A 25842-nucleotide genomic window follows, 5' to 3' on the forward strand; every position below is an offset into this window, starting at 1 on the left:
TAGATTTGGGGGTGACCCCAAACAGAATCTCCAGGAGGGGGGGCCCAGGAATCTGCATCTTCATCTGCAGCCCGGGGTTCCTGTGCCCGTGACACTGGGGACTCACTTGTTTTGTGAGTCTCAATGAAGGGGGAAGTGAAGACGAAGCTTGTCAGCCTCTCTCGAGATCAGGGAAGGAAGGCTGCCCAGCACAGCATCCCTTCTGAGAAGCCCCGCCAGGTGGGAAGCACCCCAGCTGGTGTGTTGGCCTCCAGAGCAGAACATTTTGATCAGTGGGCCCCACGTGACATGATGGCCGCAAGCGAAGGGTTAGTGATTGTTTTCTTCATGGTGCTTTTCCTGCTTATTGTGACCTGAGGAAAGCGGGTGGATCTCAGATCCATCTCTCCACTGCTCCCAAAAGGAAATGACTTCATCTCAGCCAGAAATGAAATTCTCAGCAAGAGGTGCCCGGCCTTTGTGAATCTCGACAAGGAGCGCCAACAAGATTAAGTCGCCGTTCACAGTGGGCATCTCTGGGAGGTGGGATAATGGACTGCTCTTCTTTCCTAACGGCTGATTATTTTTGCACGGGAGGCCATGTGTGGAGTGCTTCAGGGGTACACGAACCTGCCTGGGTTTGTCCTGGTTCCTCTACATACTGGGCAAGTTATTTAATCTCTCTGTGCCTCAGTTTCCTCATTTGTAAAAATGGAGAATGCTCAGATATCTCACAGAGTTTAAATACATTTCTACTTCAGTGTTTAGACAATGCTGGACACTTACTAAGCTGTTAGGAAGAGTTAGTTACTATTATTAATAATCACACCATCATCTTCGTGTCTATTCATCAGGTAGCCATAGGGTGATTGAAAAAGAAATGCCGAGAGTCAGGCTGCCTCATTTATAGGAACTAATGTCTAGACTGTCTGCTATAAAGACCTGAAAGAATTTGCAGGGATCCAGCTGTCTGGTTTGGTTTGGAGGCAGACTTCTTCTTTTCTTTTTTTTTTTTTTTTTAAGATTTTTTTAATTTATTTGATAGAGATCACAAGTAGGCAGAGAGGCAGGCAGAGAGAGAGGGGGAAGCAGGCTCCCTACTGAGCAGAGAGCCTGATATGGGGCTTGATCCCAGGACCCTGAGATCATGACCCGAGCCGAAGGCAGAGGCTTAACCCACTGAGCCAGGTGCCCCTGGGGGCTAACTTTTCATCTGTAGTGAGGGGTGAGATGCCTATCCATGTTTTGGACTTTGCTTCTTGGAGTACTAAGGTTTTGTGCCGCAGTGGAGGGGAGGAGGACAGTAGGGCAAAGGGGGCTTTGGACTTGACTCGGGCTGTTCTCTGTGACAGCAAAGCAGCTATAGTGTTCTCTTTTAATATCTACTTGGTTTGCCCAAGATTTTCTTTTCCACGGAGGGTTCTGTGGTAAACAGACAGAATGAGTAGAACCACGCTGGACCAGTTCCCTAACAAGCCCCCTCCCCCCTTGGCTCTCTTCTCGGCACCTGCAGTTCCAAACGGCACCGGGGTCGTCGTTTTCTAGGATGGAGCTCACTTCCGATGACCCTAGGTGAGAGTCCTCAGAAATTTGTTTTGCACGATGAGCCTAGACCTGCTTTTTGGAACTCTTTAATGATAGCACTGGGGTGCCTTAGGTACTAACAAGTTCCCTATTTTTAGACCCGCTCAGGCTTTGGGTGACTTCAAGTTCTAGCTTCACTAACTGCCAGCTGTGGGACAGGGTAGTAAATACAAGGACATACGCGAGGGTGCTTTGACACGGTGAGTGGTGGGTGTCAGGGACCTGACAGCTCTTATAATCAGAAGTGACTGGAGAATGTCTGCTTGGGATCCTCTCTCTCTCTCACCCCAGGACAGCCCTGTTCTTGGCTGCAGACGGTGTCTAGGCAGTGCCATTCTGGGCAACGGTCCTTCAGTGCCGTTGACCCTGCCAATGGGCCATGCACCATTAGGAGCCAGGCCCCTTTGAGTTACTCTAGGGGCTACCTGGAAACATTGTATGAGCACATCCAAGGAGCTGTGCGGTCCTTTTTTCAAGCAGTCACCCTGATACTAGCAGTCAGCCCTCCTCGCAGACAAGGCCACTGTCATGGTTCCTAGAGCGTCCATCACGTCCCACTCTTCCCTTTGCTCTGTAGGGTGTATTTCAGAAGAAACATGAACCGTGGGTTGTGTAGTCATGCTCTGATACAAACCAAATCTTGGCAAGTGTGAATGACTGTGAATACAATACATATGTGAAACACACTTCCTCCCCTGCGCTCCTCCTTAACGTTCTCCTTCCTAAGCCGGTCTCCCCCTGCGTTCTGCATTTCAGAAATATTTTGTTTTTCATTCCAGACAGTGGGAGTACAAAGGCAGATTTGTTTCTTCACTTAATTTGCTAATTCTGCCAGGGTTTTGCTCCCACTGATCAGCAGTCCTCCTTAAAGTTTAATATGTGAGGCTGGCCTTTGGGAAAATTACACAGGCGTGGTATCATAGTTACCCTGTGCGTGACTGCAGAGGACATGTGTACAATCAAAACAAAACAAACAACGGAGGAAACAAAACAGTGTCTCTCTGACTGGATTTTAGGGTAGGCTGGGATGCTGCAGCTGAGCAGAGCAGGGGGTGCAGGCTCTTTTTTTGTGCTTGACTCTGCATGGATGTTGGGCATTTGGTTTTACTTTACTGAGCTCTCCTTTCCTTCTATGTAGAAACCTACTGCTCTGGCACCATCCCAGAGATATGGTTATTTTATAGGATTGACATCACCCAGTTCTTTGACTTCCCTGCTGCTGGGAGTACAGAACTGTGAAACATTAACAGATGCTGCTGCTTAAGAAGGGGGAAGATGGATGGATGGATGGGTGGATGGGTGGATGGTTGGCTGGATGGATAAATGGATGGGTGGTGGATAGATGGATAGTTGGATAGATGATGGATGGGTAAGTGGATGCATGGGTGTGTGGGTGGCTGGATAGCTGGATGGATGGATGGAGAAATGGGTGGATGGGTGGGTGACTGGATGGATGGATGGATGGATAGATGGATAGTTAGATGATGGATGGATAAGTGGATGAATGGATGGATGGATGGATGGATGGACAGAAACCTCTCATTCTATAACAAGATCCCTGCCCAGAAGCCTTCCAGATCTTCCTCTTCGTTCTAGGTACATATGCTGCCTTGTTCCTTATAACCCTTCTCTGCCTTTGCCTTCTAAACCAGCAGTTGCCATCAAGAGTGGTAGGTGCCATCTTCTAGGTAACATTAGAAGCTTCAGGACAACAGAAGGGCCCTGCATACTTCTTGTTCGCTGTTATCCCCACACTAGTGTCCACTCCCAGCCCATGGAAGGTGCTCAGTACGCATCTGTTGGATGAACCAATGAAAGAACAATGACTGTTTACGGGGACTTGTTGGAGCAAATCTTTGCTTTCCTTCTTGTATCCGTCTTCTACTGCTCTCTCAGAGCTGATATTCTCTTACTGGGGAGCCAGATGGGATTGGTAAGCAGAAATAGGATTCCTCCCACCTGTAACACACACACACACACACACACACACACACACACAAACGCGCGCAACTTCTTCAGGACTTCTAAAGGGGTCACCCGCCTGATTTGCTCTAACAGGCTGACCTCCTATCCTCCTTTTCAGCTTCCCCCACCCTAATTCCTCCTTGTTAATTAATCATTCTTCTGAGGGTAAATATTCCACCAGGCTCTCTCCTTTTCCTTTGGGTCTCAAGGGGTGTGACCTCTGGGAGAGCCTCGTGTCTCTCTCTCTCTCTCTCTCTCTAAGCCTTGGTATAGATACCTGTTATTATCAGCTCAGCCAGCATGCTAATATTTTGCTCGGATTTAAAGACGAGAGGCAGGGGCTAATGAGCGACTTTCATGCTCAGGAACACGGGGCACCCGGCAGCTTCAGCGGCTTCTCCACTTAATTCCAGGCTTGTAGGGACACTCACTGAGCTTAGCTCAGCCCTGGGGGTGAGGGGGTGGCACACAGCACCTTCAGCCCTCCCCTGCTCAGCTCTTCCTTCACAGTCTTGGTGCCTGAGCTCAGAGGAGTAGCCAGAGCCCCGTAAAGGACGCGAGCCTCTGGTCCTCCTGGTTAGTGTGCTTTGGGGCAAGGAAGGAACTGTTGCCATGGGGATGCACTCTGGTTTTTCTGGGCTTTAGTTTTCTTACCTGTCAAGTGATTTTGATCTTCTCCATCCCGTTAAAATTACCAATGCCTGTGATTTAAAATCAAATGTCCTTCCCTTTGTGAAAATGCAGAATGGTTTTTAGGCACGGGGCATATACCTGTGCCAATGGGTTTAGGTTGGTTGAGGCTTATGCGGAAAGGGGGTGAGCCTATTACTGCAGGGGCTGTGGGGTCAGACTGTAAAACTTGGAACTGGGGACCACCACCGCTATACGCAGACTCTGCGTGGCTGGTCTCATTCAGTCCTCACAACCGCCCCAGGAGGTCAGTCCTGCCTGTATGCCCATTTTACAGATGAGGAATTGAGGCTTGGAGAAGTTAAGTCATTGGCTGAAGCTTTGGGGGGCGGAGTCAAGTTAGGATCGCAGATGGACTTGAAGGAACAGGTTGACTTGTCTTCTCTGCTGCCCCCTGCAGGTAAGTGTGTGCCATGGCGGATGTGTGCGGAGAGGTGAGGAAGGCTTCCAGGCTCTCCATGCAGTTTCCGGCCTCCTTTGTAAAAGGAGTGCATATTGGACGTCCTGCTCATCTCATTCCCGTGCAAGGAAGGACTGTATATGAAATGTCTGCCATTATGCCTGACTTTGTTCCTCTGCCCAGAGGGCGCAGCAGGGTCCTGAAGCATCGCAACCCGTATGGAGGCTCTTGTCAGTGCTTCTTTGCTGTCTTTGTAAAAATCAGCTGCAGGCAAATCTCAGGGCAGTCTGCGCTGAATAGGTCCGGCAGGAGGGTGGGTGCCTGCGTACCTCTCCGCTCTCCCCCAGGACCCTCCTGTTCGAGTCCAGCGCTCCTGAACATCATGTATATATATATCAGAAAGGCATGGGGGTCTTGGTCAGCTGCAGATTCTAATGGAATGAGTGTGGTGCAGGGCTGAGTCTGAATTTCTAACAACACCCCCTGCCCCCGGACTGCTGATGTGGCTTGTCTACACCGTGAGCAGAGAGGGTTTCCAGGCTGCATCGAATGATCCATGATCCCGAGGCCTCAGTAAGTGCTTTCTCAGGACCTTCCGGCAAACCCCGGTCCCCAGCTTGCCGATGGAACTGTGGAGCTGCAGGTGTGTCTGGGACCGCACTGGGAGAAACACCGCCCGCTCAGGGGCTCCTAGTCTCTTTGGGTGTCAGAGTCATCTGGCAAAGTCGGGCTCACGGGCCTGGACTGGGGGTAAGCCACTCTGCGTGCATCCTGTTTTCCTGAGAGAGTCTGACCTGTCCTTGGGTTTGGGAGTGTACCTCCCTGCCTTTAGTGTCTCCCCAGCCCCAGACCCTCCCTCAGATCAGAGTCCCACAGTCCCTTGCTCTGTCCTTCTCCTATGTGACCCGGCCCTCTCGCAGGCACTACGGTAATGAATTTGCTCTGATCCAGCACTGAGATCTGTCCATGTCGGACACCATGGACCACATTCTCCACCTCCATCCTTTGCTTGCTGGGGTTCCATCCAGTGTGTCCGAGCTGTCCCTCTCCCTGGTGGGGAACCCACCTGGTCTGTTTCCTGCATCATCATTCACCAGGAATAAATTCCTTCCTTCCCATTGGAGACTTAATCCACTTCCATAAACTAGTGAGGCCCAAATATATATTTCCTGAATGATCTTCTTTTTTTTTTTTTTTTTTTTAAGATTTTATTTTATTTTTATTTGAGAGAGAGAGACAGTGAGAGAGAGCATGAGCGAGGAGAAGGTCAGAGGGAGAAGCAGACTCCCCATGGAGCTGGGAGCCTGATGTGGGACTCGATCCCGGGACTCCAGGATCACGCCCTGAGCCGGAGGCAGTCGTTTAACCAACTGCGCCACCCAGGCGTCCCCCTGAATGATCTTCTAAACCACATATCAGATCATAGTACAACTCCCTTGCTTAAAATAGGAGGCAGAGGACTCTGAAGCCAGCCAGCCTGGACTTGGAACCTGGCCCTGACATTCATCCACTAAGAAGTCTCGACCGAGTCATTGAACTTCCCTAGGCTGCCGTTCTCCCCTGTGGAGGAGGGCATGAGGTGCCTTGTCTGTGCACAGTGAGTGCCTGGCACTGGGGTTGGTACACTGTGAGCACTCAGGGATACCCCTGTTGAAGGTTTTGTTTAATCCTTAGCTGTGAGAAATATGAATAACAAGCCTTCCAGTAGCTCCAGAGGCCTCTCGGCTGGCTCTGCCTGTCTCGCTGGCTGTAGCTCCTGCCTCCACTGCATCTGTAGCCCCTGCCCAGGCTCATTCCCCTGTACCTTTGCACATGTTGTTTCTCTCTGGGCCTCTGTCCTCCAGCACAGCCTTGAGCCTCCAAGGTGCCTCCTCTGAAGGAAAGGGCCATGTTCTCCTTCATGCTTTTGCTTGGTCTCCTGGGTTCTTCTAAGGCAGGTGTCCTGTCCCGACTTGACTTGCTTATATGTCTGGGTCCCCCTTAGACTGCAACTCCTTAAGTCCGCTTGCCTCCTTGCCATTGGGTATGGCTAGCTCTGTGGACTGTTGGGACGAATGAGCACGTGACCATGAAAATCCTAAGTGGGTCCCATGGCAGAGAAGGCAAGCACTGCGAACGTTGGAGAAGACCTTACCTTGTTACCAGTGAACACGTAGGAATCATCCTTGAGGCCTATCTTGCTGACTACCTGACTACCCCTACCTGATCTCATCCACTAGCACGCCTGGTCAGCTCTACCTCTGAAGCAGCGGTTCTCAGCCAGGGGTGATTTTGGCACCCCTGGGTTGTTTGGCAATGTCTGGAGACCTTGTTGGTTGTCACAACTGGGGATGGTGCTGGCCTCTAGTGGTGGAAGCCAGGGATGTCGCGGAACATCCTACCATTTACAGGACAGCCCCCCACACCAAGGACTGCTCCAGCCCCCAAATCAGCAGCGCTCTAGAAGGTTCTGCGTCTCTTCACCACTCTCCATCCTCCCCACTCCCACACAGCTCCAGGCACTCTTGTCGCCTCCTGGAATGGCTTCCTGCTTCATTTGCCTCAACCCACTCCAAAGGGCAGCAGAATGATCTTTTTAGAGAAGTAAATAAACTCCCTCTCCTGTAATGTTTCCCCCATCACTTTCACTTGGAATCAAACCGAGACTCCTTCACTGGGCTGAGGAAGCCCTGCCAGACCTGGTTTCTGCTTTCCCTACCTCGCCCCCTGGGCACTCGGCTCCAGCCCCGCCTGCTGTCCTTCCTGGTGGAGGGTCTTGCCAGTCATTGTCATCAGTGTGTTTTTGTGATGGGCTCTCTGCCCGGGCTGCTCTCCCCTCGCATCCCTGTGTGACTGACTGGCTCTGTCATTTAGATCTCACTGGAGAGCTCCTTGAGGGCGAGACCACCTCTGCCTGGTGCAGGGCTGTGTCGGTTCCTGCCGAGGACATAGAGTGTGGTGGTGGTGGGGGGGCGGGCGGACAGTAATAGTTTACATGCATGCAGTGGAGCCTAGGAAGGGCTCTAAGTGGCTTACATTTATGGCCCACAGGTGCTTTATGAGATTGGCTATATGATCACCACCTCCCTGTTACAGTCGGGGAAACTGAGACACCAGAATTAGTAACTTGCAGGAGATCGTGCTACCGCATGGGCCTGGAACGGAAGCAGTCTCCCTGCCGAATCTCAGTCGTCTCCTCACTCAGCCACACCGCTTGCTGAGGAAATGAACGAGGAATACAAGCGATGCCTTCCCACCCATCCTTCTGAGCACACACCTGTTACGCCAGCTTTTTCAGAGCTGGGATTCAGATTTTGTGACTGTCTCACGTTTTGTGGTTTACTCTCTTATGTCTAGGTTATGAGGAGAGTCCCAACACTGCCTTTTTTCTTAAATGGTTAGGTTTTAGTGTCCTATACATTTTACTCTGACTCCTTGTCATGTTTCTTTTGTTGCTTGGGCCACTGGGAGACTCATTGGAAAATTTGAACCCTGGTGCTAAGCGTCCTATAAGATTATGAAATGCATTTTTCTGGTACCTTCTTTTCTCCTGCTTTTCTCCTCCTGTAACAGTTTGTTTTCCTTTTTTAAAGATTTTATTTATTTATTTATTTTAGAGAGAGAGAGAGAGAAAGTATGATTGGGGGGATGAAAACAGGAGGAGAGAGGGAGGAGGAGAATCTCAAGTGGACTCCGATGAGCGTGGAGCCTGACATGGTGTTTGATCTCATGACCCCAAGAACATGACCTGAGCTGAAGCTAAGAGTCAGACGTTTAACTGACTGAGCCACCCAGGTGTCCCCATTTTCCTTGGTTTTTACTGATTTTTTTTTTTTCCCCTAAGCCAGCTCAAACAATTTATGGGTTGATACGGCACAAAAGCAAATACATATGGAAAGTGTGTCCCTGGGCACATTAATCTCTCTGATTGTCAGTGTTCTCTATGAAGGGTGGGTAAGCAGTGTTCTCAGTTTTTTGGTGGAATATAAATCAAATAAAGTCCACCAGAGTGCCTCAGGACTCATGGTAAACGTTTAGTAAGTGTTAGTTTCTTTATCTTTTTCCATCATTTTTGGTGAGGGTGAGGTCTAGTGGAGGTGTTGGAAAGCCGGGGTGGTTTAATATGTCTTATTGATCCATTCCTGTCCACTCCTAACTGGTGAGCTCCATTACAAAGAAGACCCATAGCAAAGACAGCCCATCCTCTTGTCCTGTTTTTGGTGCTATTTCCACAACAGTAAATTGGATTTTGAGGAGCAGGGTTGAAGAGATCCCACCTCCTCCACTTTCCCCATGCAGTGAACTTGGACATGCAGTGTAGCCTGACAAATAGAAAGTATATACTGGAAAGAAAATGAGTCAGACTCCCAGAAACTTTGTATTACTATGGCAATGGGGTATTTGGCTAGTCCCTCTTTGGCTAGAGCATAATATACCAGGCAGAAATGTCAACTGTTGAATCTCCATTGCTTATTACCTCATAAAATGTCCTAATATATACTAATCGTTCCTGGATAAAATAGGTCTATTTTAAGATGACCCAGTCACCCATTTCTTGGTTCTCAGCCACTTTGGGGCTTCACAAAAAAACAGTAATTATAGTATTGAAAGCTCTTAGCGTTTACTGATACCAGGCATCTTCTCATTTAATCCTTACAGCCACTTTGTAAGGTCAGTTTCATCATCCCATTTTACAGACAAGGGAGTAAAGCCCAGGGCAGGTGGGTAATTTGCCCAGGGTCTCAGTTCTGGGAAGGAGTGGGATCAGGATTTGGATCCTGATTCTATTTGTTTCCTAGCCCCTTGTGTTTTGTTTTGTTTTGTTTTACCATTAACAGAGCGTTACTTCTTTCTTTAAATCAGAAAAAGCAAAAATTCAGGATTGATCTTTTCCTGGTATAGGGTTCTTTGCCCATGAAACTGTTGACGTTTTGGGTCCAGATAATTATTTGGCAGGGGGTGGGGGTGGGGAGTGGCCTGTGCATTGTGGGACATTTAGTAGCTTCCCTGGTCTACCCACTGGATGCCAGTAACCCTCACTCCTCCCCTCCCACCCTCAGTACTTTTTACAGAATATTTTATATGTAAGTAATCTCCACACCGCACATAGCGCTCAAACTTACAACCCCAAGATCAGGCGTGGCATGCTGTGTCTACTGAGCCAGCCACGGGCTCCTTCCCACCCCCAGTATTGCCACATGTTGCCTGGGGAGCAAACCAGAAGAACTGGGGAGGAATTTGGCCAATTTAGTATCTTCTTGGAAAAGAACTTTTTCATTTCTGATGTCCCTACTCTCCTAGATCTCAGAAGTTCTTACAGAGTTTTGTTTCTTTATTTAGTTGTATTCAGAGAGGTGTACAACTCTTGCTACTACCTAATGTTAGAACATTTTCATCACTCCCAAAAGAAACCCCATTCCTCCCTCCCCTAGTCTCTGGGGGCCACTGATTTATTTTTGTCTCTATGGGTTTCCCTATTCTGAACATTAAATGGAGTCATATATGATGTGGCCCTTGCATCTAGCTCTTTCACCTAGCATGATGTTTTCAAAGTTCATCTGTACTGGATCATGCTTCATCTTTTTAATTAATTAATTAATTAATTAATTATGGAGTACTATTTCCTTATTTTGCAAGTGGATATCCAGTTGTCCCAGCCATTTGTTTCTGAAAAGACTGTCTTTTCCCCAGTGACTTTTCTTGGCACTTTGTCAAAAATCCGTTGATTGATAAAGTGATGGTATATAAAGCTTCCTCAGTTTTATTCTACTGATCCATAAACATAGATCAGTTTGGAGAGCATTGCTGTCTTACTTAGTCTTTTTTGTCTTAGTCTTTTTGTCTTTACTTAGTCTTTTAATCCACGTATATGGGTTATCTTTCTCTAGTTCTTTAATATGCGTTGTCTTCTTTAATTCTTTAATTTCTTTGAACAATATTTCTTTAATTTCTTTGAACAGCATTTTGTAGTTTGCAGTGTATGGGTCTTGCACTTCTTTCATTAAATTTATTCTTAAGTATTTTATTTGCTTTAGTGCTATTATAAGCAAAATTGTTTCAGTAATTTCATGTTTGGATATTTGATTGCTGGCATATAGAAATTCAGTTGATTTTGGTATATTCATCTTGTGTCCTACAGCCCTGCTGAAGTTGTTTGTTAATTCTAAGAATTTTGGGGGGAGGGGACTTTATTGTGTGAATTTGAGATTCAAAAAAAAAATATGCATTTACAGCTATACATTTCCCTCTCAGTACTGCTTTACCTACATCTCATCAATTTTGGTATGTTATATTTTTGTTTTCATTTATGCCAAAGTATTTTCGAATTTTATTTGTATTTTCTTCTTCCACTCATTGGTTATTTCAGTATTGGTAATCATGGACAATTTCTACATAGTTAATTTTGGTTTTGCTCGTTATTGAAAATTTCCACATAGTTGTGGATTTCTCAGATTTACTTCTGTTACTGATTTCTCATTTTATTCCACTGTGATTGGAGAACATACATTTTAGGATTTTATCCCTTTAAAATCTATTGAGGGTTTTTTTGTTGTTGTTTTTTGTTTTTGTTTTTTTATGACCTAACATCATAGGTTTGGAATACGTTGGAGAATGTTCCATGTGCACCTGAGAAGAATGTGTGTCTTGTTGCTTTTGGATTGTGACTTCTATGGATGTTAGATGTGGTTGATTTATTGGATTGCTCATGTCATCTGTTTTCTTTCTTTTTTTTTTTTTTTTAAGATTTTATTTATTTATTTGACAGAGATCCTAAGTAGGCAGAGAAACAGGCAGAGAGAGAGAGTGGGGAAAGCAGGCTCTCCGCTGAGCAGAGAGCCCCATGCGGGGCTCAATCCCAGGACCCTAGGATCATGACCTGAGCTGAAGGCAGAGGCTTTAACCCACTGAGCTACCCAGGTGCCCCTGTCATCTGTTTTTTTGTTGATCTTCAGCCAGGTTATTCCATCCATTGTGAAAGTGGGGTATTGAGCTCTCCAACTCTTACTGTTCGAGTATCTGTTTCTCCCTTCAGTTCTGCCTGTTTTTACTTCCTGTATTTTGGAGCCCTATTTTTAGGTATGTAGAATTATGTCTTCCTGATGGATTGACCATTTCTTTGTCTCTAGGGACTTTCTGTCTTAGCTTCTCTTTTGTTTGACATTAGTATAGTCACTCTAGCTCCCTTGATTGGGATAGGTTTTGTCTGTTTGTTTTGAAAAGCTTCCTGGGTTATTGTAATGTGCAGTCAGGATTGAGTCCGTGCTGTCATAGGATAGAAGAGCGGAGGATCAGTGTTTTGTTTTTAAAGACAGCCCATAGCTACTAGCAGGTGATATCCATATGATGATGTGATTCCTGTGACTGGTGTTGAAGGTATCAGGGAAACCTCTAGATGCCTTTGGTAAAAGCCTTCTTGGAGCCAGATTTGTGGGAGGTTAAGCAGTATTTTCCGGAAGCAGTGACAGACAGGATGTGCCCCCGCTCAGCTTTTCAGAGCTGCCTCCCCTCTCTCGCCCTGTTGGCACTAGCCAACAAAGGATTGCGCCTCAAGTCTCTGAAAGCACGCCCCATTGTTCTTTGGGTATCCCAACGGTTTAATCCCTTATCGTAGGCCTTTCTCTGGCCCGCTTTGCTGGCCTCACGGTAACTATTCAGGAGACAGGGTCTGAGCTCCAGGCTTCTTCTGTTGGAGAGGACATGTGGGAGGGGCAGGTGAGGAGGGCTATCAGAGACACTCCCAGGAGGCGGATCAGAAGTGAACTTCTTTTCACAAGGCTGAAGGTAGAGAATGTGCACAGAAATGAAGGTGTTTTGGGAAGAAAAACTTGAGTGTTTGCCAAGGGCTCAGAGGATAGGAGTGGGTAGAGGCTCTGAAGGTACAGGCACCTTCTTTGGGCAAAGGTGATGGCCCTCGTTGCCCAGCAAGATGGGAAAGTGATGTAGAATGGGTTTTCCTTTATTCATTTTTATTCAGACCTGAGAACTTTGATTCTCACGTCCTTCCCTTCCCTCCACTTTTTTTTTCTTTTTTATTTCCCCTCCCCCCTTCACCATTTCTTAGGAGTTGTCCTTTGGATATCACCATTTTTTTTCTTGGATGATACCTTTATCAAAGTAGTCTTTTTCAACTTTTTCAACTTTCAGTCTGTTCTAGCATGTCTGTTCCCACATCTGTTTTTCATCCCAGGGATTCTCATGCACTGTCAGGAAGTTTTTCCTTCAAGCAGTGAGAAGCCTCTGGAAGTTAAGTTATCTGATCCACATTTATTTATTATCTTTTTAGAGCTTTTTCTCTCAAACTTTGTCTATAGAAGACTCAGTTGGGAATGTCTTGGTTTCCTGCTTACCGGTTCTCTGGAATTTTCCTTCCAATTTATGTAGACATACAAACATACCTTCTTGCCCGTATGTAGTGCATCACAAATAGCTAAAATAAATAACCCGGGGGGGGACCCTTTAGGTTATAAGACAATGTCCTAACCTCAAACTTTCGGACTTTTTTCTTTCATTCTTAAAATTTTAAAGGGGCAGGACAGGCACTTTGAATCCCCTTATTGTTTATAGTGCCCTTTTCCCCGAAAGCCCAAAGATAATAGACTTGGCTCTTCAGTTCCCTTGGGGCTTTTTGAGAGAGAGGAGGATATTTCCATGTTACAGAGCCTCATCGTATCCTCATGAGTCCATAAAACTTTTGTTCATAAAAAACAAATCTGACCTGTCAGTTTCCTTTATAAAGATGCCCCCTGGCTGGCTCCTGAGTTAAGTGTGCAGACCCCTGCCTGCCTCTCCCTCCCCTGTCTCCTGCCCCATCTGTGTTCCACATGCCCTAAACTTCCCATATCTCTATCAGACGGGCCCACCCTGTCGCAGCTTTGAGCTTTTATTCACATCATTTATTTTGCCTGGAGGGTCCTTCTCTCTCGCTCTTCACCAGCACACCCCACCAGTCTCCTGCAAGCAGACGTCGTGCTCCTTTGTGCCGTGCGTCCTGGGCCCGCCAGGCTGGAGCAGAAACTGTTTGAAAATAATTGTAATAAATAATTACAGTCATAATAATAGCTAATGCTCTGTAATAATACTTACCAATATTATATAACGCTATATATAATCCTGTATTTTGTAGTGTCATGTTAAGTAATAATAGCTAATAGGTGCTACCTGGAAGCGTAGTAATACAGTATTAAGCATCATAGCTAATACTGTGGTCCACAGGAAGATTAGCGATCATTGTATTGTCTCATTTAATCCCCACAACAGCCCAGCGAGGTGTAGGTCCTGTTAATATCTCCATTCCCTGGTGAGGAAATGGAGGCACAGAGAGATGAAATCTGTTGCCGTAAACCATAGTCCGACAAGCGGTGGAGGCAGCATTTGAACCCTGACAGGCTGACCTTGCACCCGACTGTAGTACAGTGTTGAAAAGCAAATGTTGGTATAACTTACAAAGCACTTACCACATCTCATTGCAGTGATCTGCTTATTGCCCTTTGTTTTCTTCTTCTTTTTTTGGTTTTTGTTTTTTTCCTTCTTCTTGGCCAGGTGCTCCTGAGCTGGGGGCAGCTTGCTTAGCAGAAGTTATGTTTGACCATTTGATTCTCTTTGCAACCCTACTTGCTCCAATGTGTGGCACAGAAAGCCCAGGAATGAACATGAATCCAATGGATAACTGAAAGAGGAAGGCCTTAGTCTAAACATTACTTTGGTTTCCACCTCGTTTTTCTCGGGGCCATCCATATATGGGAAGAAGAGCAGTTGGTAGACCCATGGACCACGTTCGGGAGGGGAAGATGTGATCAGATTCCTTCTAGAGATCAAGCCTTGCGCTCTTCTCTCTACATGCAAAATCTCATATTATTTTCCAACAACTGATGAAGTCTGTGGTATTTTTATGCCCCTTTTGCAGACAGAGACACTCAGGTCAAGGGAAGTTCAGTGACTTGTCCGGGGTCTCAAGCTGTTCTGTGGCAGAATGTGGTTAGAAGCCAGATGCTTCTGAACTGTAAGCTCTTTTGATTTCTTAGTCCCAAGGCTGCACACCTCCTATTCTTACAGAAGAGGTGTTTAGAAAGAATTTTCTACCCCAGTCTTCTGTTGAAGCTGTCACAGTTAGGTGCCTTCTTTCTGTATTTATATTCCAACAAGCTTGTGATCTTTTGCTCTCTCTGTATGTGTGTCTGAAGCAGCCAGTATGTTGTTTGAGGGGAAAAGAGTACATCACGATATCTGATTGATAAAACTCGGAGTTCGCTCTGGTAGTCACGCAGTCAGATTGCTGGAACAAGCCAAGGGCTGTTTTTGCTCAGGTAATAATGAATGTGCCAAGGCTTGAATTCCAGGTGTGGTTTTAGCTTTCTGGGTTTGTCCTCCGCATTAGGACCACAATGAACCACCTGTCTTTTTTCCTCTTCTAGACTTCTTAGAGAATCCAGGCATATGCTTTTTTAAAAAGTCTGTTCCTTTTTTATAAGGCTCTTTTTGCTTCCTTGCTTCTAACCATGAAGTCATGTTTGACTTTTTCAGGGGAACCACAGTTTGACATTTTACAAAATGAACCAAGGGACTGAATATATAGTAGCAATTTTAGATCCATTACTTTTTGTGAAGTTTTTAGCCAGTGATGCTACGTGTAGGCGTTCACTTTGAGGGAGGCGGGGAGAGCATTATGCATGTTGATTCAAATTACATGAATTTTATCATCTGATTTTTTGTCTAATTTATACTTTGGTATAGATAATTCTCCCATCTTCAGTGTGAGCTGCATTGCAACTAGCTCATGGCACATTTCTTGTGAGAAATCAGGTTTGGCACTTTTTAAAAATTATTTTTTAAAATTTTTTATTAACATATAATGTACTATTAGGTTTGACATTTTTTTAACGAAAGAAACCATGCCAGGTACTTTTTACTGATCCAAGAAGCAAGTTCATACTGACCCCTTTTCAGTTGTCCCCATGCACATTGTTTTCTGCCTCTGGGCCTTTGCACATGCTGTTCCTCCTTGGAACAGTCCCACCAGCACTAAACTTTTCTCTGTGGCAGAGCTGTCTCCAGTGTATCCTTATTCTTTGCAGGTATGACACAGAGTTTGTGAACTAATGTTAGTGGAATGAATAAATGAACAAGGCCTCAGTGTCTAAACATAACATTAGTTTCCACCGCAGCGGTGTGTGAAGTGCCTTTGCTCACATCTGCTTTCCTTTGAGCAGCCTTTTCTGACCTCAGTCTCTGCCTCCCTTGGAGCTTGGATGTCCTCTAGCTCCCCCATCAGAGCACTCATGGCACTGCATACAGATTCTCATGGACTTGTCCTTTCTCCACTCTCAGGGAGTCTTTTGTGAGTCACCACAGAACTGACTCCACCTGGAAGATACCGCGGATTCTCAGGACTATCTTGTTATTTGCCAGAAGGGGCAGTAAACATTTGTTGGGCAGTTCCTCCCTATCGTGTATTTTGCACAGGTAAAGCGTAAATCCTTAAAATGCAGACAGACTGGTTAATGTGGTTTTGAAGTTCTAAAAGGGCCTTTTTGTTAGGACAGCAACCATTTGAATAGGAGCCCACGGCTTTTGTATGTCAAGCAGTGATTTTGTGTCTTGCACGTGAACACGGAGAAAGAAAGAACCTGTGGAGACGGAGAAAGATCAGCAAGAGGCCCATGGTTTCTCTGATGCTATCTGGGACATGCGTGCTAGACTTGACTGGGGCTGGGGGCCAGAGGAGGCTCCACAGGAGCCCTGTAGCCTCAATTTCTGGAGTGGTTGCTGATCTGTGCTGTGGCAACATCGGAAAGAAAGGACTGATGAGATCATTTGTTCTTGGAACTTAAGATATCGGTAGAATTGTCAGGTGGGGTGGTCCTATGGGAGTGTTCATTGGAATCCTCTGTGCTTAATAGGAATGTAGATTCCCCGAGGGGAGAGGCATCCCTGAAGATTCTTCTGCGGGAGGATCAGGGACACCCTTCTTAGTGAAACGCTGCCTCGCAGGACAGGACATTCTAAGGAAATATTGGCAAGCAGGGCCGTCCTTGGAGTAAGAACCTGCCCTTTGTCGGGCCCTTAGAGGTGATAATGCAGCCTGAGAAAGTTCGCTCAAGGGGCAGCTCCTGGAAGGAGGGACACTTCGCATGAGCCCGTGAGGAGCGTAACCCAGGGAAACCCATCTCAGCAAAGATTGATGCTCTGTACCCGGTGCAAATTTTAAAAGATTAAAAGAAGAGTCATGGTTTCCTTGACTGGAGAGGAATGTCCCCTACTTGGCAAAGTAATGAAATACACAGATGTTACAATGAAGAGAGACAGAGATAAATGGAGACTGATAGAGCACCGGGTGCAGGGAGGGGCCAGCCTAACATAAACACAGAGGAGCTGTGGGTTGTTCTCAGCCCGTGGGCTTCTTGGGATATCTTCACCAGCAGGGCAAGATCCGCCTGCGCCTGTCTCCGATGGGCGATCCAGGGCCAGAGGCGGTTCCTGTGGCCAGCTGTGGCCAGAAGGCAGTACCAGTTCCTCTGGGAGGAGGCGGTCGATGATCAAAAGGGTGCCAGAACGTGAAATATGCATATCCTGCGACCTAGAGGTTAGACCTTCAAGAGCTACCGTACAAGTGGGGAGAATGACCTGTGCATCGGTGTGTGCGTGTCCATCAGCCCTGGGATGCAGTAAAACTCTCTGTAGCTGATAAAAGGGATAGTGTGGGCCTGTACTTACCCACATGAAAAGACGTCACACTATATTGGGAAGTAATCAAGGCCAGTTTCGAACGGCATTGTGTTTCCTGGGTGCATTAAAGTAAACTCTATGTTCAGATTTCTGTGTATTGATTCAGTCAGTAATGACTGAGTAATGTGTGTACCAGGCTCTTGTCTGGACATTGAAGGTGGAACAGTGAACAAAGCCTTGGTCCTTAGCGGTTTGGAAGGGAAGTGCTTGGCTCTGCGGCACTGACATGAGCCGGGAGCCCGAGGAATACGCAATCCCAGGCCCCCTCCAGACCAACCGCATTCGCCGAAGTCCTGGGCCGAGCCATCTGCACACAGTAGTTCTTGGGACCCTGCTTTGTGAGCCCATTTACCAGAGTGGCCCCAGTGGCTTTGGCTGAGTGACAGCAGTTTGGGGTAATTTTTACATTGACCTTTGTGCGTTTTCTCTGTAGTTGGAATTCTTCACGGTGAGCGCTGCTGTGAGTCTATAAAGGCTAGGATGGTCATTTCACAGAAGAGCTTGAGGCTCCTGCTTCTAGTTCTCCCGACTGTCACAGGCACACGCTGGCAGGATCCCGAGGCAGAACTGGAGGCGAGCAGGAGGGGGATTGGAGACGGCAGCTGTTGCTCATTTGGTCCTCTGCAGACAGCTGGAAGAGAGACCCCCAATACCCATGTTTATGGCTGGAGCATCTGCCAAAGCCGGAGAGATACAGCCGCTCTGATGAGCGAGCTCCCGGCCCTCCTGGCTGAACAGAGCGGCTCTGGAACGGCCGCCCCCTGTCCGACTCCGGTGGGAGGACCGCGTGGGGAGGGCCTGCGCGGTGGCCACAGACGCCGTCACCCCGCGTGCTCCAGGACCCACATGAAGCCCTTTCGGGGCAGACTGGGAGCCGTAGGTGTGACGCCGGGTCCAGAGCGTTTCTCCCCAAGGCTTGGAGAGTTCTGGCTTTCAGCCTTTGGGGCTGTCGCCCGAATCGGATCCCCGGGCTAGGGTTTGGCAGCGTGTGACTTTCAAGCACATTGTAGTCGCCGGAGGCTAGATGCGGGGACTGAGAACTGGGTTTTACACCAGCCGGATCCTGAATACCTGTGTGCCTTTGGGCACAGCACAGACTGCCTGCTGGAGCGTCCGTTCTGTCCTCTGTGGAAGGCGAGGAGTTCCTGGCGAGGCAGTGCCTGCAAGGATCAGGGGTCTGCTGTGCGTGCCTCGCCGCGCGGTCACACTGGATGTCTCCTGGTTCCCCTCTAGTCCTCACACAATCCCCAGGTCCTGGTCCGAGGACTCCTGTGTCGTTTGTCCTGCATTTTGGAGGCTAAAGCGGCTCTCCATGGAGGATGGTAGTGAGTCGAGATGTTTGCAGATTTTTGTGTGTGTCCTCGCTGGCAAAACAAAAAGTCGGCCTCTGTTTTAGCCCTTTACACACCCCCATCTCGTTTTTGTTTTTGTTTTTAAGATTTTTTTTTTTTTTTTAATTTGACAGAGAGAGAGAGAGATCACAAGTAGAGAGAGAGGCAGCTAGAGGGGGAGGGGAAGCAGGCTCCCTGCTGAACAGAGAGCCCGATGGGGGGCTCAATCCCAGGACCCTGAGATCATGACCTGAGCTGAAGGCAGCGGCTTAGCTTAACCAACCAGGCCCACCGCCCCCCACCATCTCGTTTTTTTAAAAAAATTCTTTTTTATCTTACTCATCCGTGGAAATCAGAACTGTGACATCCAGGCTCTAAGGAGGGAGAGGACACGGATCAGGCATGAAACCCACCCCCAGGAGAGGGGGTGGTGGTTCTTGCCCTCCCGCTGGTGAAGGCTTCCTCCTTGGAAGATCCAGGGAGCAAGTCCTCGAAAAATAGTGAATTCAGGTCATCAGTGGCACGGAGTCACCCTGTCCAGCTTTGTCAGGGCAATTTTAGACATAGTCAGCCTTCCACCTTCTGGCAGTGGCTGAACAGTTTCATGTTGAAATCTCCCCTTCTGGGAAATGGGGCCAGGGGCAGGCCATCTGGCCTTGGTCCAGCGCCACCCTGAGCCCACAGTAGGTGGTGCAGGCAAGGGGTGGCCAACGGCTGCCATTAGCGGCTGGCTTCCCTCAGAGCCTCAGCCAGGTGCTTGGCTGGCCGCCTGTGATCTGTCCCTCAGGTCGTCTGAGCAGGTGTCCGACAGGGCAGGTGTGAGTCATAACGGATCGGGCTCCCCCTGACCGAGACAACGGAGCATCGCTGACGAGGCAGCCGGTCTCATTAGTAATTCTTGAAAGGGTTCAGGGGCAGGACCAAAGAGCTGGCTAACTGAACGGTAGCTAATTCATTTATAATTATTCATATTCTTTTTCTTCGTATCCTGAAGTCTAATCCTTTGGAGCTGGATCAGAAATCTAAGCCGAATCTAAAGAGGCAGAACAGCTCTTGAGTCTAGAACAACGTTTGAGCCTTGACTCTGTTTATTAGCGGTGTCAAGGTCCCTCACTTTTGGGCCTCAGCGCTCCTATCTGTGAAATGGGTTTTCATGAGGAGTAAATGAGGTGCTTTTTGTAAAACCTAAAGCATAATGCTTAGCCCATAGTCAGCATTATGCTTTAGGTTTTACAAAAAGCACCTCATTTACTCCTCATGAAAACCCATTTCACAGATAGGAGCGCTGAGGCCCAGAAGTGGGGGACCTTGACACCATGCTAGCATGCAGTGAGCTAGCTCTTGTGACCCAGTCCTGCTCTCTCTTTTATAGACCCCCTTATGTATTCAGCAGATGTCTGTTAGCCAGCATCAGCACTAGATAGCACAGCTCCTTCGAAAGTGGTGAATGAAAGTAATCAAACAAGTGTATGGTCATCATTCAAACAGCACAGCAGAGCCGGCCACGTCCTTTCATAGGGAAAGAAGGAGAAGCAGAGGGAAGGCTAGAGAGGGAGGGGGTGGGAGTCCGAGTTTCTGGATCCACAGTCCAGGGAGTGTCTGAGTAAGTAGAAGCATGGACCACACGACCTGGGGAGAAAGGCAGTGCAGGCTGGGGGACCGGCAGGGTGCATGCAGGTCCTGAGGTGGGACTTTGTGCCACAGTTCCCGGAGGAGCAAGGAGGCCCACGTAGCCAGGCAGGGAGCATAGGTGGGCCTGTGCTGGAGAGGTGTCCAGAGCTGCCTGATGCTGGGAGGAGGGGCTTTAGGCTTTGTTAAGCTGCCGAGAAGGCGGTGACATTGTGAATGGAGGTTTATGAGGAAACAGCTTGCAGATGTCAAAGCCTGTAAGCAGCCTATCAGCGGCCCCAAAAGTGTGACCAGAGCAAGGCCTGCCAGTCCTCTCATGTGAGCATCCATCACTGGGTCTTGTCTCCAACTGTTGTTACTGTGGTGTTTGCTAAATGGTGACTTTCTGTTTCCTAGGTCTCCTCTCTGTTTAATCATTGGAATTCTTCTAGAAGGAAAAACTTCCCTTCTTCCCCATTTACTTATTTTCCCAATGATTTATGATGCCAGTATGGACTCACAGATATTTATTGAATTCTCTGGGTTATAGCCCAAAACTATCATTATTTTGTCGCTTCAAGTGTCATAGCTTTGGCCATCGGGGAGTTCCTTCGGCTTGACTCCTGTGTCCTTCTGACATACCTCCAACATATTTTGAGGACTTCTTTACTCTCTGGCAACACAAGACACTCCAGGTTGATCTTGAATTTTCCCCTGGAATTAGCCACTTCTCCAAGGAGCCTTCATTCCCTTTATTGGATAATGGTATTTAGAGACCAAGATATGGGGCTGGGTGAGCTCATTTGTTCCTGGAGTTTATTGCTTCTCATCTTTCTTAGCGGATGGAACTAGGAAATGCATTATGCTGACCCATGCACACACCAAACCAATATTTCTCTCTCTTGGGGCACCTGGGTGCCCCATTTGGTTAAGCATCTGCTGTTAGCTGAGGTCACGATCCCGGGGTCCTGGGACTGAGCCCCGCCTGAGTCAGGCTCCCAACTCAGCATGGAGTCTGCTTCTCCCTCTCCCCACTGCTTGTGTTCTCTCGTGCGCTGTTCTCTTCCTCTCTCTCAAATAAATAAATAAAATCTTTTTAAAAAAAATTCTATAAATATTTGTCTCTCTCTTATCTAGCTGTATGTCTTTCTGCCTATCTGTCTGTCTGTCCATCTTTACAAATCTTGGCTTCATACTGATGCCTTTACTTCCAGCGCAAAGCCTCAAGGATCAATTAGCCTTTCCACCTTCCTTATTTCTAAGTTCTTCCTCGGGAACAAAAGACCTCACGGTTATCATTTGCAGTATATTTACTTATTTGCTCAGTCCTAGTACACACAAAGGTAGTTTCAGAACTGCTAATCCATACCCCTGTGACAGGTAAAAGTAGAGTGCCCTGTTTGGGTACCATTCTCTTTTTCTTTAGCCTTATAGAATCCAGGCAAAATAATGGTTTCCTGAGTTACTTAGGCTGCTTCTGTTCTTCCCGACACCCTTCAGCGTGGTGCGCTTACGCATCTGTAATCCAGTCATGCTCACTTTTGCTGTTTCTGTCCTATTTTGAGTGTCCGCCCACGTACATGCATGCGGATGATTTTAATGGTTCACTGTTGAGGTATGTGAAATATTGGGGTTCTAAGACTCAGAGCTGTAGAGACTCATCCCGGTGCCTCATTCTAGTCTCATTTCCCCGTTCTTTCCACCCCTGTCCCACCCGCCCCCTGCACATAACCAGGGTTTGTCCTTCCCGTGTTTCTTCTGCGCAGATGAACCAATCCGTGTAGTTGTTCTTATATTTGTCTCTTCTGCCCATACAGCGGGTTAAAATCCTATAAATACTCTTTTGCACTTTTCTTTTTCTCCCCCACATAACAGTGTATCCTGGAGATCATTTCATATCACTTCATAGAGATCTTCCATAATGAGCTTTTTTAACTTTGGCGATCGGGAAAAAGATGAGCAGCCCAAGAAGTAATTTTAAAATTCTGTAATTAATGGTGATGACGATGATAAATAGCATAAGTATTACCATTAATTGAGCACCTGCTGTATACCACGGTCTGTGCTAATATGCATTTTGGATAGATTATCTCATCACATCCTTCCCAGGGCCGTGGGAAGTAGCTGTTACCTCCAGTTTACTGATGAGGAAACAGACTCACTAATATTAAGAATCTTGCGCAAGTTCATAAAAAGTAGGGCCACAGTTTGAACCCAGCCACTGTCTCCCAAGTTTGTGGTTTTGCTTTGTTTTGAAGATTTTATTTATTTGTTTGACAGAGAGAGGTCACAAGTAGGCAGAGAGGCAGGCAGAGAGAGAGAGGGGGGAAGCAGGCTCCCCACTGAGCAGAGAGCCTGATGCGGGCTCGATCCCAGGACCCTAAGATCACGACCCGACCCGAGTGGGCAGAGGCTTAACCCACTGAGCCACCCAGGAGCCCAAGTTTGTGCTTTTGAAGAGCCCATCAGCACCATTACAGAAGTCCCAGGTCAAAACAAAGTGATGGAAGTTTTTAAAACCTGGGCACGTCCCAAACCTTAAAACCTTGTTGATTGTGGATTGTGCTGCTAAAGTTGGCATGTTCCGATGACAGGAACATGAAGATAATTTACGGCCTATTTGTTCCCAAGAAACGGCCCTTCCTTCTTGAGGACCACGGGTCCTGCGTCTAAGGCAGGAGAGGAGAGGATGCTCGTCGGGACCCACTCCCTGGGATGCAGCCACAGATCTCATCCTACACCTCGTAATCACAAGCCAGAGCAGCCAGCACCGTTCCCAGGAAAGTCCGTGACCCCACAGGGCTGTTTGGTTAGCAGAACACTCCATCAAGCCCGAGTTACAGCAGTTTCTGTTCAAACTGTTTGTACAGCAGGAGCGGAAGAAGAATCTCTCTGAGCCGGAGTCTGGCTTCTGTTGTGAGAAGCCACAGACTGGCAGAGAGGCAACACAGTTGAGCTGGTTGAGAGCGTGGCTTCTGGAATCTAATGCCGGGGCCTCACCCCTGTGTTGCATTTTCTAACTGTGTGGCTTTGGGAAAGTCCCTTTACGCCTCAAAGCACACCTCTGCCACGGGGATGAGAACCGTGGCCATCCTTGTCAGCAGCCCCCACGACTGTCCCCAGGCTCAGGGATTTGCTGGGAGGATTCCAGGAATGTGGCATGTAGTCACATGAAGGATGCAAAGCAAAGTCAGCAAAGGGAAAAGGCAAAAGGAGGGAAGCCCAGAGGAAGCCAGGTTCAGATTTCAGGAGTCCTCTCCCAGAGAAGTGATAGGGGACGCAGCTAATTCCCCAGCAACAAGTCGCGACAGCGGGAGAGAAGTGCTTTCTCCTGGGGAAGCTCCTTGCAGTCTCCGTGCCCGGGGTTCTGACCGGGGGCTGGTTACGCAGGCTCGTTACGCAGGTGCTATGTGCCCAGCATCTACGCAATCCCAAGCTCCCAGAAGAAAAGCAGGTGTTCAGCGTGAACTGCACCGTTCCCATAAAGAGCTGAGGCACGGGGAGCCATTCTTAGGAGAGACTGGTGCGGGCCCTCCCGAAGTCCAAGTTCCCAGAAATCAGCCATGCGGACCGGCCCTGCAGGAAGGCAAGCCTCTCTGAGGGTAGCCGTCTCCGGGCTGTGGTGTTCATCCTTTCCTGCAGACCATGCCACTGGGTGGTTGCTGACTGGAGTGAATGGGAGAATCCACAGAAAGCTCTGGCCATGCTGCCTAGAGTGGGACGTCTTCAATAAGCACAAAAAGGGGGCCTGGGTGGCTCAGTGGGTTAAGCCTCTGCCTTCGACTCAGGTCATGATCTCAGGGTCCTGGGATTGAGTCCCACATCGGGCTCTCTGCTCAGCAGGGAGCCTGCTTTCCCTTCTCTCTCTGCCTGCCTCTCTGCCTACTTGTGATCTCTCTGTTAAATAAATAAATAAAAATCTTTAAAGATTTGTTTAAAAAAAAAAAATAAGCGCAGACAAGGGCTTTGACCATCGGGGAAGGAATTGTGAAGGGTTCCTCAGCACCATAAGCGTAGGTCGCGTCCATCCCCCATCTGTTCACCCATTCATTCGTTCGTGCCACACATTGGGGTTGAGCCCCGCTTTGTGCAGGGGCCCTGGAAATACCGCAAGCACAGCCACCCCCTTCCTTGAGGGTGCTGCATGAGGGCTCTCAGTCTGGCTCGGCACTGACCTTGGGGGGGGTGGTAGGAGATCTTGGGGGACTTCCATGGAAACGTGAAGAGACCCTTTTGCATGCTCGGAGCTGGCGGGATGGGTATGCCAGGGCTCAGAAAGCGTAGCTTCCTCACCGCGGCTGTTTGTCTCGTTTTGCCTCCTGCAGCCAAGGCTAAGTCCAAATGCGGCCCGACGTTCTTCCCTTGCGCCAGCGGCGTCCACTGCATCATCGGCCGCTTCCAGTGCAACGGGTTCGAGGACTGTCCCGACGGCAGCGACGAGGAGAACTGCAGTAAGTACCAGGAGCGCCTGGCCCCTCCCTTGTTCCTCGTGATGGGCCCCGCTCCCCACTCCTCCCTCTCGTGGGCTCGGGCATCTTCTCTCCTTACCTGGATCCCCCTCTTCCTCGCTGCTTCTTGCGCAAACATGTAAATGCTCAAGCTCCCATCTCGCGGGGACTCTGCGAAGGGCTTGGGGCCTGGGGCGTACTTTGTTTCCTGTTCCGACAGCAGCTCTGCAGCAGCAGGTGTGTGACCCTCATTAACAGATGAGGCATCTGAAGTGTTGGGACGTCAGGGGACTCAGCCAGTGTCACACAGGTCACGAGGGGCAGAGCCGATTCTCTGCTCCTCCATATTCTCTTCTGAAGGGCTGTCTCAGTCAACAACCTGTGTCGATGTGCTTGCTGGCTTTTCTTCCCACTTTGAACAAGTTTTACAAAGATGTTTATATATATCAGAAGAAAGTATTTTTGAAAAACTCCCTTGTAATATAGAAAGCTAAAGTTCTCCTTGTCTTGTGACCACCCCACTTCCTTTTACTTGTTGTATAATATTCCAAGGCACTGCACAGACACATGCCCCCTCTTGTTCTCTCTCCGCACCCCCTCCCACCCCCCTCTCAGCAGTCTTGGTGTTGAGCTCCTACTCCCTTCCTGGACAGCATCTCTATGTCCAAATCCACTTCACACGCAACAGCATTAGTGACCTTCAGGCATCTCTTCCCCCAGGGGCCTTTTGTGCTGTGCCAGCTCTCCCAGCAAGTCGCTTTGGAATCTGCAAAATATAAAAAAGCGTAAAGAGGAAAATGAAACTGCCCAGAATGACACAATGTTCAGATGTGGGTTTTTTTGTGTCAGGCCTTTCTCTGTCTCTTTTCTTCCCTCCCTTTCTCTGTGTGTGTGTGTATGTAAGTACGTATATGTATATAGACATGTATGTTATTCGTAAGGATTGTTACCATAATTCATGTAATTGTTATTTATGTTACTAATTTTTTTTTTCAAAACATATTGTACTGACTTCAGTGATTGTTTGAAGGAACTGGCTTTCCCTTACCCTGTTGGTTCTTGTGTAAGTCCCTGATGAGGAGGGGGTCATCTCCCGTGTTACTTATGCCTTTCCAGGGAATAATTGTCATTGTGC

At 47.9% G+C, this 25842-nt stretch overlaps 1 protein-coding gene across 1 annotated transcript in view; it reads left to right on the top strand.

Annotated features, from left to right (window-relative positions):
* The window catches only part of LDLRAD3 (low density lipoprotein receptor class A domain containing 3), a 220394-nt gene that overhangs the window by 80981 nt on the left and 113571 nt on the right, over window positions 1-25842 (top strand). Inside the window, exon 3 of the mRNA XM_044259093.1 lies at window positions 24585-24710. Within this exon, the coding sequence (XP_044115028.1) occupies window positions 24585-24710 (126 nt within the window). The remainder of the gene's footprint in view (window positions 1-24584; window positions 24711-25842) is intronic.

The sequence above is a fragment of the Neovison vison genome, chromosome 7, assembly GCF_020171115.1.
Source record: "Neovison vison isolate M4711 chromosome 7, ASM_NN_V1, whole genome shotgun sequence".
Lineage (NCBI taxonomy): Eukaryota > Metazoa > Chordata > Mammalia > Carnivora > Mustelidae > Neogale > Neogale vison.